A 15,718-nucleotide genomic window follows, 5' to 3' on the forward strand; every position below is an offset into this window, starting at 1 on the left:
AACCGATTTAAATGTTCAAAAACTCAAAAGAAAGAAGGTATTTCAGCGAGTGTTCTTAAGTCAAAACGAACTCTGTAGCTATATTAAAACCTGAGATATAGATCTTCGAATGTAAAAAAATTGCCAAAAACCTACAAAAATCCATAACTTCACATTGAATGTCCGCGCCTAGCTCCTCTCCAACTCACCCGATTTAAGTGTTCAAAAACTCAAAAGAAAGAAGGTGTTTCAGAGAGTGTTCTTAAATCAAAACGAACTCTGTAGCTATATTAGAACCTGAGATATAGATCTTCGAATGTAAAAAAATTGCCAAAAACCTACAAAAATCCATAACTCCACATTGAATGTCCGCGCCTAGCTCCTCTCCAACTCAACCGATTTAAATGTTCAAAAACTCAAAAGAAAGAAGGTGTTTCAGCGAGTGTTTTTAAACCAAAAAGAAGTCTCTATCTTGAATAGAACCTGAGATATTGAGGATAGAACGTGTGTATGTGAAAAACTCCCATAAGTAATGTACAGAGGGAAATCGCATTTGAGTATAACTTGAGAATGGTGAAAATTAGATGAAATCCGATGGTTGATGGCTGATCTGTGCATCAATACCTTTCATTGAAAAAAAAATATTAAGCAAAACGGTTGGGTAGAACGCCTGAATGTACTCGGAATGGAAATCATCAATTTTTTTAATATACAAGATTGGATCCGAGTTTTTATTACAAAGTTTGGATTACTGTTTGACTACCAGCGACAATTTTGTTATGAGACGGTTCCGTTTGAAGAAAATATTGCCTCATCGCAAAATATTATAGTTCATCTAACTTTCCTTGGATCAGAGCGCAGAATTCAAAAGGAATATCGTCATCCCTTAGTAGTAACGTGTGTACAAATTGCGGTTTGTATGCATGATATTTATTACCTTTCAAAATATTTGCCACTGTATCTTTACTTACTGAAATAGTTCAGATTGCAGAGGCCCTTTTTCTCAATGACATTTTTGGGTCATCTACGACAGAAAGCATCAGTTCAAATTAAGTTTCTTTATTCGCAACCCGTTTTCGGCGTTTATTCTTAAATTTATTTTCTATACTTACACTAGCGTTAAAATTATTTAAAATTTTTGTTGCATTCCTAATGTTTCTATGCGGATGTCTATTATTAAAACTATTTGCGGCGTCTCTATGTGTTTTGTAATTGTCTCTAACAATTAACACAATAAACAATTTGTCATTTTTATTGTAATGTTACAAACAACTCACTCTGAGATTCACTGTCTCATACTTCATGTCAGGACATCCTAGACTGAATTAAATTTTATCCAACCAGAATAATTAATACGGAATGATCAGTAAATAATCACAAAACCTGAATTTTCATAATAAATGAATGGCTGTAATTGCATATTTGAATATAACGTTTAATTCATAACAACTTTATAACAAAAAAGTTTTCCATACGATTCCAACTTAAGTAGACACACTGTATATTTACGTCAACACCTTTTCTAAAATGTTTTCTTTCCTTGTTATCTATAGTTTTATGATCATGTTTGTTTCCTTCGGATGTAGCCTTCGTCTTATTTACGTCTATTTATTTCCCTTTTCATTCTCCCAACCTCTGCATTAGATTTATCCTATATTATGTAGAAAAGTCAAATGAAATAGAAACATGTTCATTAACATTCTTCAAATTCGAAATTTGATACCTGCTTTGATGTTTACTTATGATAAGACTGGCACGATTGATACAGTTTCTTATTTTATATATTTCAGTCTCTTTATGCAACATTTCGTATAATTACCTAAATATTTATTACAGTAGAGTCTTGTGATGCTGGGTTTAATTTGCGATGTCATAAACAGAAGAGTTGCTTTAGATATAACTGCGGTACCTAGGACGACTAAGAATGTTACGATGATGGTGATAAATTTCAGCATCTTTACAGAAATATCTATATATTTGGACTCCGCTGTAGATCCGGTGACAGTTGGTCGAGGCGTATTCTTGAATAAATTCCATTGCTCTCTTTCTTGATTACTGCAAATAAAAAAAAAATAATGAGAATTGATTAAACAAAAGATATAGTAATAAAAAAGAATGTTTCAAAGTTTTCATTTTGTTTTCTTGCGAATGAACTTGTTTTTGATTAATTATAAAAATGTTTTATTTTGATAATACATATTACAATATAGTAAAGAACTAACTTGTTCTCAAGAAGAGGCTCGATATCTGGTTCAAACTGTTCTCTCCTCATTGTTTTTGCCGTTTTGTTTCAGGAAAAATCATGACCTAAAACATTTAATTATTTCAAATATTTGTGTTTAAAAAAGTCTATGTTCACTGTACACGATGCTTCAACAAAAACGCGGCCCTTCTAACAATTCAATAACCAAAAGTTTCGTTAAAATATGAAAAAAATGTTGGGAAGGGGACGAATTTTCGTACGAAATACGTACCCAAAAACAGAACTTTTGCAGCCCCGCAAATACTCCCAATTTTTCTCTTGATGAGTCTTTCATAAATCGTCTTGATTTTAGGACTTTTTAGTTTAGTTTTAAAGAAACAGGTCTAAATGTCAATTTCTACTTATTTCTTGAAATTAATTTTCTTCAAAAAGACTTAAAATCAAGACGATTTATCAACAAAAAGGTCTAAGAAATAAAAAATTTAAGGGAATTCTCAATTTTTTCTATATAGTGGGTGGTCCAGTGAGAAATGTTTACTTTTCGATTTCTGATATTTATTATTTATTCCATATTTATAGCTACTTTAATCGTTGAACATCAGTAAATAGCTAACCCGGCGAACTTTGTTCTGCCTTAGAAAAAAAAATGTGCAGCATATTTTGGATTTTATTAAGTTCAATTTTTCATTTGAATAATAAATGTAAATAAAAAAATTAAATATGCATAGATTCGATGAAGTACCTTGTTATAGACAACATTTTTATTGTTTTATTATCAGGTGCTAGAACAAATAACAGAGATGGTCTTCCGATCTATGAACATGTCACATATATAATGATCATGGGAAAAACATGGATTTACTTGATTCAGACCACAAACTTTTAAAGATTGGCCTTGTGATTTATTTATAGTCTTGGTGAAAGGCAAATCGGTTGGGATAATGGAATTTTCCCTTTGAGTTTATGATTACTACGAAGCCAACTTCTATTCTTAGATAATCCAGCGGTAATCCAAGCACATCCGAATAAATAGAGCCTTGAATATTGGATTAAATCCTGCCCGTCCCAAATTTTTTGTTCTAATTAGAAGTAATCTTCATATTTTTGAGTGTTTGGTAGTGCTTCGACAGGAACCAATGAAAGCATTGGCTCATGTTGAGGAGTCCAATTTCACTTTACCTTTAAGGCAGCACTATCGGGGAAAACTTCAATGCGCCACAATATTTGCAAACAACGCTCATTGGCCTAATGCGAACGCTGTATTCAGTGCTGCCATCGAATCGAAACACTGCTCAATACAAATCAGTACTTCATAGATTTCTTTTTGTGCGTCAAAATTGATATAGTGGTTGATCTCTGAGGTTTGCTCGACGATTTTGTATTGCCAACCGAGCCATTTCGCGGGCTGCCTCGCTTTGCTCCTGCGAGTAAAAAGTACGAAGTCCAGCCTTACTAACGCGGCGCTCTTCACATACACTTTCTTCTTCAGTCCTTTCATTCCAAATGTTTCAAATTCTAGTTGCATTACGGCTTTGTCGGGAAAGATTCGATCGTCTTGGTTGAGGCATTATTAATGATAATATCGGCACGAAACTCGAAATGAACACATCAACTTCAAAACTTCTTATTGTCAAATTTTCAATCTTACTTAACTATATACAACATTATATTTATTCCGTATTCCAAGTTAGTTGCATTTGCTGATAAATTTTTCGGTTTTCTGTGTTTGTTGCGTTTTGTTAACGACATTATATGTCACATTTTTTCATCCAAATCGGTTCGACTGTTCTTGAGTTAAAAATAGTGTAACTAACACGATTTTCCATGTAATGGATCTTTTCTATTTCAGTATACAAGTCAGGTACATGCGATTAGATTACGGATTGATACGTTTGGTTTTGTTTTTCTGAGCTGTAAAAAAACAGAACCCAACATTCCGTTCCAGATAAGAATTTGCAATTAGATCACGGATCATAGTTTCTGAAAAGTCAAGTATCTTTTTCATACACCCGAAGGCAGTTCACGTCTCAACATCGCATTTTAAAATTTATGTGGGTCAAAATCTCTATACTATGATGAATCGTGATCTTGTATAACATGATGGGATAAATCTCACCAAGAAATATTGGTTGAAGTTAATACGTTCTAAAATCGACCATATGGATATTTGTAGGAGATTCTCTCTAGACTTTTCTAGTTTGGTAATCAAAAGATAAAGTTCTGAGATACTATTTTGAGATAAAAGATTAATTTCCATTCGAAAAATTTGAATGAGATGTGTAAATATTTACAGTATGATTTAGGTGCTGTGATCTTAATATAAAATTTTATTAGTAATTTACTCAACTCACCTAATAAATTTAACGATTGTTTTTATGATAAATTCACTGTGATATTTTGTCAACAAAATTAGTACTGCGACTATAATTTTAAGGTTTTCAATAAATGTATCTAATCTTTAGCTTAGATAAGATTATAATTCAAATGATTATTGATGTCATTTTTTCTTCGAATCAATCAAAACAATCTTAGTTATAGTCATTGATAATTTTATTCCGATGAAATTCAATAGAATTTTCATACAAATAAAGAGCAAACGACGAAAAGGATATATGTACTCATAATTAGCATTTTTTTAAAGCAAGGGAGTGAATATTATGATACGGCTAAACATCATCTTCGTGTATTAACATTATGGTCAAAAATAAATTCAAACGTCAACATTTTCTATGACGTGTATTAAACCAACAGCAGTGTGCCGATCAAGTCACTTTGACTTCTGGTGATAAAACACCATCTCGAACCATCGTGTTTCACTGATTTTCCTAATTCAATAATGGTCATACTTTTTGGCAGGATGAATTTTTTGAAGTTCGTCTAAAAGCGGCGGTTGAGCCAGAAAACTAGCCAGCCAGTATACCAGCATTTGTCTGTCAGAAAGATCTGTTCGAGTTGGATAACGCATGATTTGACAATCGCTCAAAAAGAAGCTCGTGTCGATTGGTACAAAGAGATATTGAAAAAATTCAATCGCCGTGCTTGAGAAGATGTCTAAGATCGTGATAGTCGACGAATCATTCATGCATATGAACATGAAACTAAATAACCATCGACTATATAGGTCTTTCAAGATTCAAGATTATTAGTAGTTGCATTCTTTAGATAGAGAATCACTTGAAAGAATTGAGTTAAAAATCGATAGTTGAAACGATAGAAAACTTCTTCTTCTTCTTCTACCATGTATTGGGCGTAGTCGCCTGTTTTATCTTGCCTCCTATCCTGCTTCAAGGTTGTCCTTTTTCTGGGTCGGCCGTTACTCCTTCGGCCCAATGGGGATTTAACGCGCGCTATCTTGACTGATCTGTTGTCATCCATACGACGTATGTGCTCATTCTATTCTTTCTTTCTTGATGGAACCCATTCAGTAAGGATTTTCCGGCTACCCTGCGTAGCACTTTCATCTTTGCTGTTTCCATCATTCTTTTGGTTTTCGCCGTTTCCGGCCGTGTCCTTCGGTGTAGGTCATTATGGATCTTACCGTGACCTTGTATATTCTCGATTTGGCTTCTATTCCGAACTTCGTCTATATGCCCTATCGGTGGATTGAGTCCCAAACCTGGATAAAGAAGGAGGGTTCTTGGGTTAGGTTAGCTCCCTGCCTAAGGTAAAAAATAGACATTACTCAAAAACCAGATACTTTGCATTCAGAACAGGACGGATTCCAAGACGACGATCTATCAGCAGGCTGAAATGGTTTGATCACATGCCTAGGATGACAAATAAGGAATCAGTTAAAGCTATATGAATGAACAAAAAAATAATGTACAGAAAAGAAGTAAAGCCAAAAAAACCTGGAAACTTGAAATATTGGACATAACAGGAAAACATGGCAATAAGTAATAACTACGGCAAAAAGTATTAAAAAAGGCCCTATATCTTCGAGGAAATAGGAAATTATGTATATAAATTATAATTTACTGTAAAAAGAAAGGTGTTTTGTTCTACTTTTTCTGGGAAAATGACGTTTTCATTCAATGCACAAGAGACTGCGGAAAATAAACTGGGACAACAGTAAAAAATGCTAATTATTTTGAGTCCAATAAAATCCTCGTAATATTTTGTTTCACTAAATATTGCGCTATTTCTAGCCTCGTTTAATATTAAATTTTGGACACGTGCCAGCCGAAGTGCCAGGCAATACTAACTCTGTAGTTTGTTAGACCTTATAAACAGAAATTGTACTTTCTGGAAATGTAACGTATTATTTTCTCGTGTTTTTATGTCATATTCCTTAATCAAAAATGAAACAATTATTGCATTTCAATGTTTATTGGATTATCTATTCATTCTTGTTGAAATATGTTATTTGTATAAAACGTGAAGTGACTGTGGGTAAGTCAAATAATTTCAAGATATAAATTTTGAAAACAAAGTGTCAGGGAAAAATTATTCCGACATATTAATTAGGATATCATACAGTTAACATACATATCTCACGTTTTAAATATCAAAGTTTATTGACCTTATAGAAAAAAAGGTAGATCATACATAAAATCTAAAATAACTTGATTGAACTAACTTATCTAATAGAGACAAATATTTCAAAGATTTTTGGATATATAATCCTGAAAAGTGACAAGTGGTCTCATTATTTTGACACATTTAAGATGAAAAATGACTAAATGATTACACATCGTGGAAATTCAATTACAGCCTATTCGCCTTCATTAAATTTATGGATTATTCTTTTAGCATTGAATGACCACATCGTTTTCGAAAATTGTTCGGTTTCTTGGTGTTTTTTTATAAATATAATCAGATTGATATGATCTGTTGATTATAATTTTAAAAATTTTACTAGGTTTGGAAAAAATGAAGTTGGACAAATGGTGCATTGGAATATTTTATTTTAAATACATATATATACATTTTCACTTAGTATTTATTTAAATATATGTTATAAAACAACGAATTACTTAAAATTCGTTACTTGTTATACTAGAAAGCAATTTTTATAATGTCATGTTCATATTCCCTTTTAACTAGAACCTTATTATCTACCCTCTTTGTATAGTTCTTCCAGGCGTATGTACATAATTTCTTTGAAATATTCCTGCCAGACAGCTTACGATAAGCAACGAATACTTTCTCGCATGAGATAAATATTTTCAAAAGTATTTATAAAAATAATAAATGTATAAAATGTATCCACTCCTAAGGTAGTTCAAACAAAATTGTCGTAAAGGGTTTTCATATAAGTTTTTATTATCTGCAATTGATATTGATGACAAACATCCACAAACATCCCCTTTCAAATATAACGGATAAAAGTATTTATTAATATTCAAGCCCTTTCTATATTAATTATAAGGCAAAGATGGTACAGAACAACATTTTTTTAGTTTGAACGTATATGAAATAATACTTTCATTCTCCTTTTCTATCATTACAACAAAAGAGCCCTCCATTGTTTGAAATAGTATATACAACGAAATAGATCTTATTCCTTTCAATATAAAGATCTAGCTAAACTAGAAATTCTTAACAGGCAAAGCGGAATGAGTTAACGTATTATCTTGGTTGAGATCCCTTGATTTATCCTTTTCTAGTTCGGGCTATTTTTTCCTTATTTTATTCAAAAAATTCTGCAAGGGCGTGAAGGTAGTAATGCTGATTGTTGACTTGACCTTTGGAAATCCAATGAAGGTTCACGATACAATGAATATCTAAAAAAATAATCATCATTGCTTTGATATTTGTTTGATCATTTGTTATATATAGAAAGAATGTGTCTCATAAATAACGTCAATGTCCAATGTTCACTTTGTTTATTCAATAATCATACAAAAAGGAAGCGTTAATATTGGTATAAGTATAGCCCATCTTTGGGTTAAGGTGCAAAAAATTGTCGTACTGCATTTTTAAAATCTCCTTTTAATTCTGACTTTTTCCCACGCCAAAATTTCGTCATGAATCTGAAGAAATGGTAATCTGATGGTGTCATGTCTGGACTAAATGCTGGTTGTGGTAGAAATTTAATACTACCAAGTTGTTCGATCTTATTCCTCGCATTATGTGGTTTAACATTGTCTTGTTGTAAAAGAGAACCCGCTTTGGATTAAATAAATCTGGATATTTTTCCGAAAAAACCGACCAATATATACCTCGTCGTTTATGGCTGGACCATCTGGAATTATTTAGAAGTACAGTAAACCTTCTTAATTCCACCAGACACTTTAATTCATCACGTGTTAGTATTTTTTGCGATGAGTTCGCGATATTTCCGTGCCATTCAAAATAAGATTTCAGCTAACAATTTTTCAAATACTTTTTACATGTTAACCCTCTTGTCAATACTTAGATACTTTTTTACATATTGTTAGTTACATATCTTTTGTATTTAACGACAAATCCGTAATCAAATTTTTAGATATTTCGATAATGCATTTGTTTTTTTTTTATTCTCAATACAAATTTAAATTGTAGATTTCAATCAAGAAAATTTTTAATTCGACCGAACAATACATGGCATTAATATTTGAAATGATTTAGGGCTGATTTGGACATACCAATGAGGGCTATTTTGTCAAGTATTGCTGCTTCTATGTCAATAATAATCTTGACTCTCGAGGCTACAATTATTGCTATTTATCAGTTTAAGCCACTGACTGCACATGATCTCAAGGGAAATAATCTATAATCTTCAATTTTTGGACCAGTTGAATCTTAAGCACGTATAGGATAAGATATTTGTCAAAATTTTCCAAGCATATTCATTATTACGAAAGACGAATAATCCATTAATTTAGATTTTGTTCCACATTTTAGTTCACCTCGTACTTCCGTATATTCTTTTCACGTTTGGTATTATGAAATCATTCAAAGAAGATATGATCGATTATGTGCGATGTCAAAATCAATGTTGATTATAAGAATCTATGACTGATTTTTACAGTAAATTAGGATCACACAAAAAATGTCGTCTTTTGCTTTGATGAACCGATTACGATTTTAAGGGGATGTGCCACGTATGTTAAATCAAGGGTGTCTTTCAGCCTTATCCGCCGTTTTGGTATATGTAAGACTCAATTTCTTCTCTAACATTGAGTCCTAAGAGTAACTGCTTTTGAAGTAATGATTTAGCAGACAAAAAGAATTGAAATTCTGGACAGGATAGGTTTTTCTTATTCTTTTAGCATAATTTTGACCAGTGAGATAATAGCACATGTTTAAGAAAAAAATTTTAGAAAATATGCATATTTTCAAAATTAATAGCTGAGGTTCTCAAACTTCTTAAAACTTTCTTTTGATTATATCCTATTATAACAACTTTATAATGGACATAGAATTGAATATTTAAGTTAAATTGTTTACTACTTTTTCAGGTGTACTTTTACAAGATTTAACTTCTCAAATCAATATTCCATTGAATAGTACAATTTATAAGAAAAACATGTTTGAACACATAGTTCCTTTCTCGAGTAGAATTATGTCAGTTTCTGGAACGGATAATTTTGAAGCAAGCCAAACTTGTGAGTACCTACTATAGATATACAACTTAACAAGTTTAGTGAAACATCGCTTGTCAAACTTACAAGCTGTAATGAAAAAAAAAATAGTGTGAGTTATTTTATTAAAGTCAAAAGGTAAAATAAAATATTAATTAAACGCGTACTATCCTAGCTTGGCATTTATGTCAACGTTGAGCTTATGACTGAAAGCAGTGCAGAAAGGTTTCTTTCGGAATGGTTTTTATCTGAACCGTGGTGAGACGTGGTTTAGGTCTGTTTCCTCGCATATTGTCTTGCCTTCGTTTTGAAATAAACCAATAACATGATATCGATGTTCGATTTTGAATAACAGACCTTTTTATAGTGAGATAAGTCTTCAAAGTAAATATAGTGTCACCATAGATGTATTTAAACAAATCATGAGGCTATTTTGTACTCTTTTTAGCATGAAATAAAACTTAATGAACTGCGTTGTTCAAGATCCATGTTTCTCTGTTTGAACTATGTGCACCGTTTGTAATTACTGCTATAAAAATTGATTTCCGACATTTTCTTATCATATCTAGTATATTTCATTGAAATAACTAGGAATTTTTACTGGAACTCTCACTATAATTGGAAAGTATGTTAAACTACTGTGACTCAATCAGTTAGCAGATAAAGAAAGTGTTAGAATAAGGATTTTATTTCGGTATTTCTAAAGCCAGATCAATTTGAAAGGTCTAATTCAATACCTAGTCCTTAATAAGGGCGAAAAAATTCGAAACATCGTTGTCCACATCCATAGACAGTAAGTTTCACGGTGTCTTTTTCTTTAAAATGAAAGTGATTGGTGGTTTTCGAAATGGAAGCTTCCCTTCGCCTGCAATGTTCAATCAGTGACTTCTGCGTTGATTACTGCGCCATGTGCTCTATGACAATGTTCCTCGACCCACAACATTTGTTTTGATCATATTTTGTTGCAAGTTATTTGATAATCAACCCTTCAATCTACAATATTAATTTTTCTTGCACCCCAAAAATGTTTGTCTTTTGATGAGCGTTCTGTCAAAAACGGAGAGCTGAAGATATATTCCACACGTTGGTTACCTTCGAAAGTGTACATTTGAATGGTTTACATCTTACAAAAAGTGAATGTATTTATGCATAAAGTAATATTGAAATAATGAGATTATTGAGAAAATTGGAAATAACCACGTTGAAAAAGTACAAAAATACAAATATCTAGGGATATTTGTATTAATTCGAGAAATGACAGCACTGAAGAGGTAATAGTAAGAATTGGAAGAAGAAAAGAATGGATAAGCATAAACAAAGCATTAATGAAAAAACTGGAAGCATTTGAAATGTGGATATTGAGAAGAATACTACGAATATCATGGACAGATAGAATCGCAAATGAAGAAGTTTTACGCTTAATCTCAAAATAAAGAGAATTATTGACTACCAGAAAATCCCGCAAGTTACTGTCATGTAATGATACGAATTCCAGAGATTGATTATGTAAGGAAAGATGAAGAGAAAGAGAGATATAGGACAACGAAGAATATCATGGCTGCAAAACTTAAGGGAGTTTTTTAACTGCACATCAAACCAATTGCTTAAAGTAGCTGTGAATAGAATACAAATAGTCATGATGGTCGCCAACCAACCGATGGCACTTTTACCAATTGTCTTTAAGGAAACACGAAAATTACTAGATCTTAGCATTTATCATATATCTAGTAAGCCTTAATTCCTAGTCTAAAAGTATGTATAGTACTTGTAATACTGCTCTAATATAATTTTTCCAGTATGTAATATGTTGGAAGGAAATGAGGGTGTTATAGCCGTATACTCAGATGCTATAAATACCATCCCAATATTAGAGTCAACTTGTACAAATTTTGAAGTACCATTCATAACGACTTCTTGGAGAAACCCACGCCCAACAAAAAAATATGGAGATGCAGAATCTGGAGCTTTAGTCAGTTTTTTTCCTGAAGCCGAAGCTTATGCAAAAGGTAATATAATATATTTCACAGAGTTCCAATAATAGTTTATTAAATCAATTTTATTTCTTAATAACCAATACCAGTCCAAAAACTCATTGTAAGCAAATCTAATTGGTACCATAAACACACATATACTAGTGGACGTTTATGTTAGTACCTGCCAACTGTTTTGATTATTGTCTAAACCATTTCCTCCGATTGCTCAACTGAGATTATTTTCGTCTGTTTTCGTAGATCTTGTCTTGGATAATGTGAACAATGCACTTCTTCGTATGTCTCATTATGCAGCTAGTTTTTGTGATATTATACTTCACATTCACTTGTAAGTTTTTATAAAGGACAATATCACCAAAAAATTTATTAAATTTTTTCTTGATTTATTACTCTAATTGTAGAATGTATATAGAGGACGTTTCAGGAAAGGCACTGAGGTTTCATTGAATTTTTCATCTGAAGCTGAAGGTTTATAACAAATTTCTTCAAAAACTTGAACCTTAGAATAAATAAATCAGAAGTGCCATAATAAGTAAGCTAAGGAATATTAAAATATTTGAAGAAAAACTTAACAAGACCAATGGCATGTTACAGCCTAATCATCGATTTCTCTATAACTGTACTCATTCCAATCCAGTACAGCATCATCAAGAAAGTAATTTTAGGTCTCTAAAGCATATCTATTTCAATCATGACAATTATTGATTTAACCTTATCTAACTTCCTAAGTATTAGGATTTATCCACCTATTTTAGATGTACCTCATATTCAATATTCATTTTAAGTCCATTTTATGATGACATTTTATTTTAAATCCGGTTAAGTCGGAGTGGCAGAAAGTTACAATGAGTGTGGTATCATAAGATCATGGAATAAAAAATTCCGTATAAGCTAATTTAAAAAGACAACCATTATACAAGTATCACTAGTGTTGTATGTATATAGGTCTTGCCGAAATTGTGAAAAGTCTCCAATGGAATAGTTTTATAATTATATATGAAACCGAAGAAGGCTTAATACGCATGCAAGAAATATTGAAATTGCAAGAACTTAGTCCTTCTTCGAAGAGAAATAACATCCTTGTGATGCAGCTTGGCTCCGATCCGGATTACAGGTACATTGTGAATTCAAAAAATTATAGACTAACGACAACTTATGCTTCTAGCAATTTTTAATATGAATATTCTTTAGGCCTCTGCTTAAAAAGATTAAAAACACAACTGAAGACAATATTATTTTAGACTGTCAAACAACAAAAATATTACCGGTATTAAATCAAGCCAAAAGCTTAGGAATGCTGAAATTACACAATAGATACTTTTTAACATCGTTGGTAAGTACTTAGGCTTAAGATTATGAAACACTTAAACTGGAATTTTCTATTTGTTAAAACATTGATAATCGCGCCGATAAAACTTTCTCACTTTTGACGACAATCCATAAATTAGTGAAATATTTAATACCATTGCATGAATTATTCAACTTAATTTTTAAATAACACAGAACGATGAAGAACTTTCAAATCAAACTTCAAAATTTTTCTAGTGGAGAATGGAAACGAATAAACAAATTTTACCTAAAACATTATACAATAAATAACGCTATTATTTTATTTTGTTTATTTTTTTTTTTTTATTTTAGGATGCTCATACTTTAGATTTTGCATCTTTAAATACAACAGCAAATATCACTACCATACGGCTCCATGACCCTAAAAGTGACGATTTTCGAAATACCATTCATAGATGGGAACTCACAGAATTTGAGAATCACAATAAAAGGGTTCCATTGGATTATTTGTCTATAAAGGTAGTGAATGATCTTCCGCAATTGTTTTACGGTGAAAAATACCATTTTCTGTGTATTGAACATTGGTGGTTACTACCAAGGTAGTAGTGGTTTCCAAAAGCTATTATCTTCTAACTGTACAAAGTGTTTCAAAAGTATACAGATCTTTTCCGAGAAGTAACAAATATGTTTAGATAGAATGATTCTTCCTATTATTATTGTTTTCCATTCTCGAGCATTTTTATATTGAGCTCTTCAATGACACTTAGAAGGTAGTATTAAAGCTAGAAAATAATATTAACCCACTATTTTGTTTAGTTTATCGAATTCGGAAGTAGTTTCTATTTTTTATATGTAGGCATATGCATAAGGCACGAATAGACATCTGACAGAAATTAATAAATATTTCTCGAGCTCTTTATTCAAAAGTAAGCTATTTTACATTGCAAAATTTCTTGTCCTTTGTTTCACACTGCCTACAATATTTTACTTCATTTTTTCCTGTTTATAGTTCTTTGTCTAATTTTCTGCCTATTAATTCTTTCTGTTGCACTATTATTATCTTTATGCAGCCCCATGTACCTTTTATCTCTTTTCTACTATTTTCCCTATTAAAAAGGTACTTTCTCCATCTTTTCATGAAATTCCTCCAATTCTTCATCTCTAGAGTTCATCTGAGCTTTTCATTCCGTAGATTCCTATGAGTATCATCTGTTTAATTTGTTACTATTTGTTTTCTTCGATATCTATGTATCGCGTTTTACTGATTTACATATTCTTATTTTATTTTTCAACATACTTTGATTTTACTAATACTTTCGTGCTTTCAAAATCTGGAGTTCCTTTGGTCATTTTAATTTTCTGGTTTAAATATCCTATTCCATTACTATTCCTAGATTTACAGACATGGGAACCCTCTGGAACATATATTATTTGTACCTTGTTCTTCCAGAGAATCCGATTAGCATATTTGTAATGTGTAATTCTTTCAATTTATGTACGGTCCAAACATTTTTCCATTCTCTACAATTTTATTATGGTTGTTTCCAGCTTATTTTACCAGTGTTGGCGTGTTTCCAAACTCTGGTGTTTCTCTGGCTATTCTAGCTTTCTGGTTTCAATATTCTACTCCATTTTCTATCATTTCTGTACCTAGATATATAGACATGAGAACCCTCTGGAACTTATATTGTTTGTACCTAATTCCTCTTTAGAAGTATTCCCATAAGAATATATGTTGTCTTCTCTTAATTTACCTCCGATCCAAACAGTGCCGATTAAGGATTGTTGAAACACTATTTATTGAGAGTTATTGAGAATAAGAAAAGAAGATGTTAGAAAAAAAGACGTTGTGTTGACAAAGCAAAATACGAAATAAATAGAAGTGAAAACAGCCTTCATATTTTGCCATCGTTTTAGTCAGAATTAACCTGAATAAAAGTTTAATAGTGCAACTCGATATTTTCTTTATTTTAGACGGAAACCGTACTTTTTCATGATGCTATACTTCTAGTAACTGACAGTATAAACGCAATATCAGTTAAATTTAACATTAATAACAAACCAATTTCATGTAATGGTAATGATACATCCGACTATGGATTTACCCTTAGACAATACATTCTAATTGTAAGTAAACAATGGTTTCTCTATTTTTATTTAAACTGTAATCATATTAATTTTTCATGTTTCTAAATGTTCTTGATTTTAGGTCTCTTCTGTATTATTTTTATTAATGTTTAAAAGATAGCTGAAAGTTAGACTTTTTGACTAATTTTAATTCTTTATCAAAATATGATATGGACACTGACAATTTGCGTATTTATAGCTCCATTTTGTAAATACTAATAAAGCTACAAATAATTTAATTGATTACTGATACATATTTCAGATGTAAGGACCAAGGAAAATTTAATTTTTCTTATTAGAACCAAGTTCTATTTTGATTTTATTCTTATTTTGATATTCATGATGAAGGTGATCAATTGATTAATATAAATACGCAAATTGTCAGTGTCAATATCATATTTTGATAAAGACTCAAAATTAGTCGAAACGTCAAATTTTTATCTATGTTTTAAAAATTATTAAAAAAACTAATTTTGCAACAGAAGAGGCCAAAAGGTCTAAGAAATTAATTTTTTATTATAATCAAAGAATCCGTTTCTCAATATACATTAAGTGTAGTGGTGATTCAAATGTTAGAGTTAGATCATACTTAAAGTGACCATTTATTTTTTGACTCAAAA

The 15,718-nt window shown here is 31.3% G+C and overlaps 2 protein-coding genes across 2 annotated transcripts in view; one reads left to right on the top strand and one right to left on the bottom strand.

Annotated features, from left to right (window-relative positions):
* The window catches only part of LOC130444568 (chitin synthase chs-2-like), a 45,538-nt gene extending 40,904 nt beyond the window's left edge, over positions 1-4,634 (bottom strand). The window contains exons 1-3 of the mRNA XM_056779775.1: positions 4,534-4,634; positions 2,202-2,286; positions 1,799-2,034 (exon numbers count right to left, since the gene is read on the bottom strand). Coding sequence (XP_056635753.1) covers positions 1,799-2,034; positions 2,202-2,251 — 286 coding nt within the window. The 5' untranslated portion in view covers positions 2,252-2,286; positions 4,534-4,634. The remainder of the gene's footprint in view (positions 1-1,798; positions 2,035-2,201; positions 2,287-4,533) is intronic.
* A 1,604-nt stretch (positions 4,635-6,238) lies between these two features.
* LOC130442939 (glutamate receptor ionotropic, kainate 2-like) overlaps positions 6,239-15,718 on the top strand; it is a 28,181-nt gene continuing 18,701 nt past the window's right edge. The window contains exons 1-7 of the mRNA XM_056777351.1: positions 6,239-6,574; positions 9,568-9,714; positions 11,487-11,696; positions 12,627-12,795; positions 12,873-13,014; positions 13,323-13,490; positions 14,946-15,098. Of these exons, the coding sequence (XP_056633329.1) occupies positions 6,484-6,574; positions 9,568-9,714; positions 11,487-11,696; positions 12,627-12,795; positions 12,873-13,014; positions 13,323-13,490; positions 14,946-15,098 (1,080 nt within the window). The 5' untranslated portion in view covers positions 6,239-6,483. The remainder of the gene's footprint in view (positions 6,575-9,567; positions 9,715-11,486; positions 11,697-12,626; positions 12,796-12,872; positions 13,015-13,322; positions 13,491-14,945; positions 15,099-15,718) is intronic.

The sequence above is a fragment of the Diorhabda sublineata genome, chromosome 1, assembly GCF_026230105.1.
Source record: "Diorhabda sublineata isolate icDioSubl1.1 chromosome 1, icDioSubl1.1, whole genome shotgun sequence".
In the NCBI taxonomy this organism is placed as follows: domain Eukaryota; kingdom Metazoa; phylum Arthropoda; class Insecta; order Coleoptera; family Chrysomelidae; genus Diorhabda; species Diorhabda sublineata.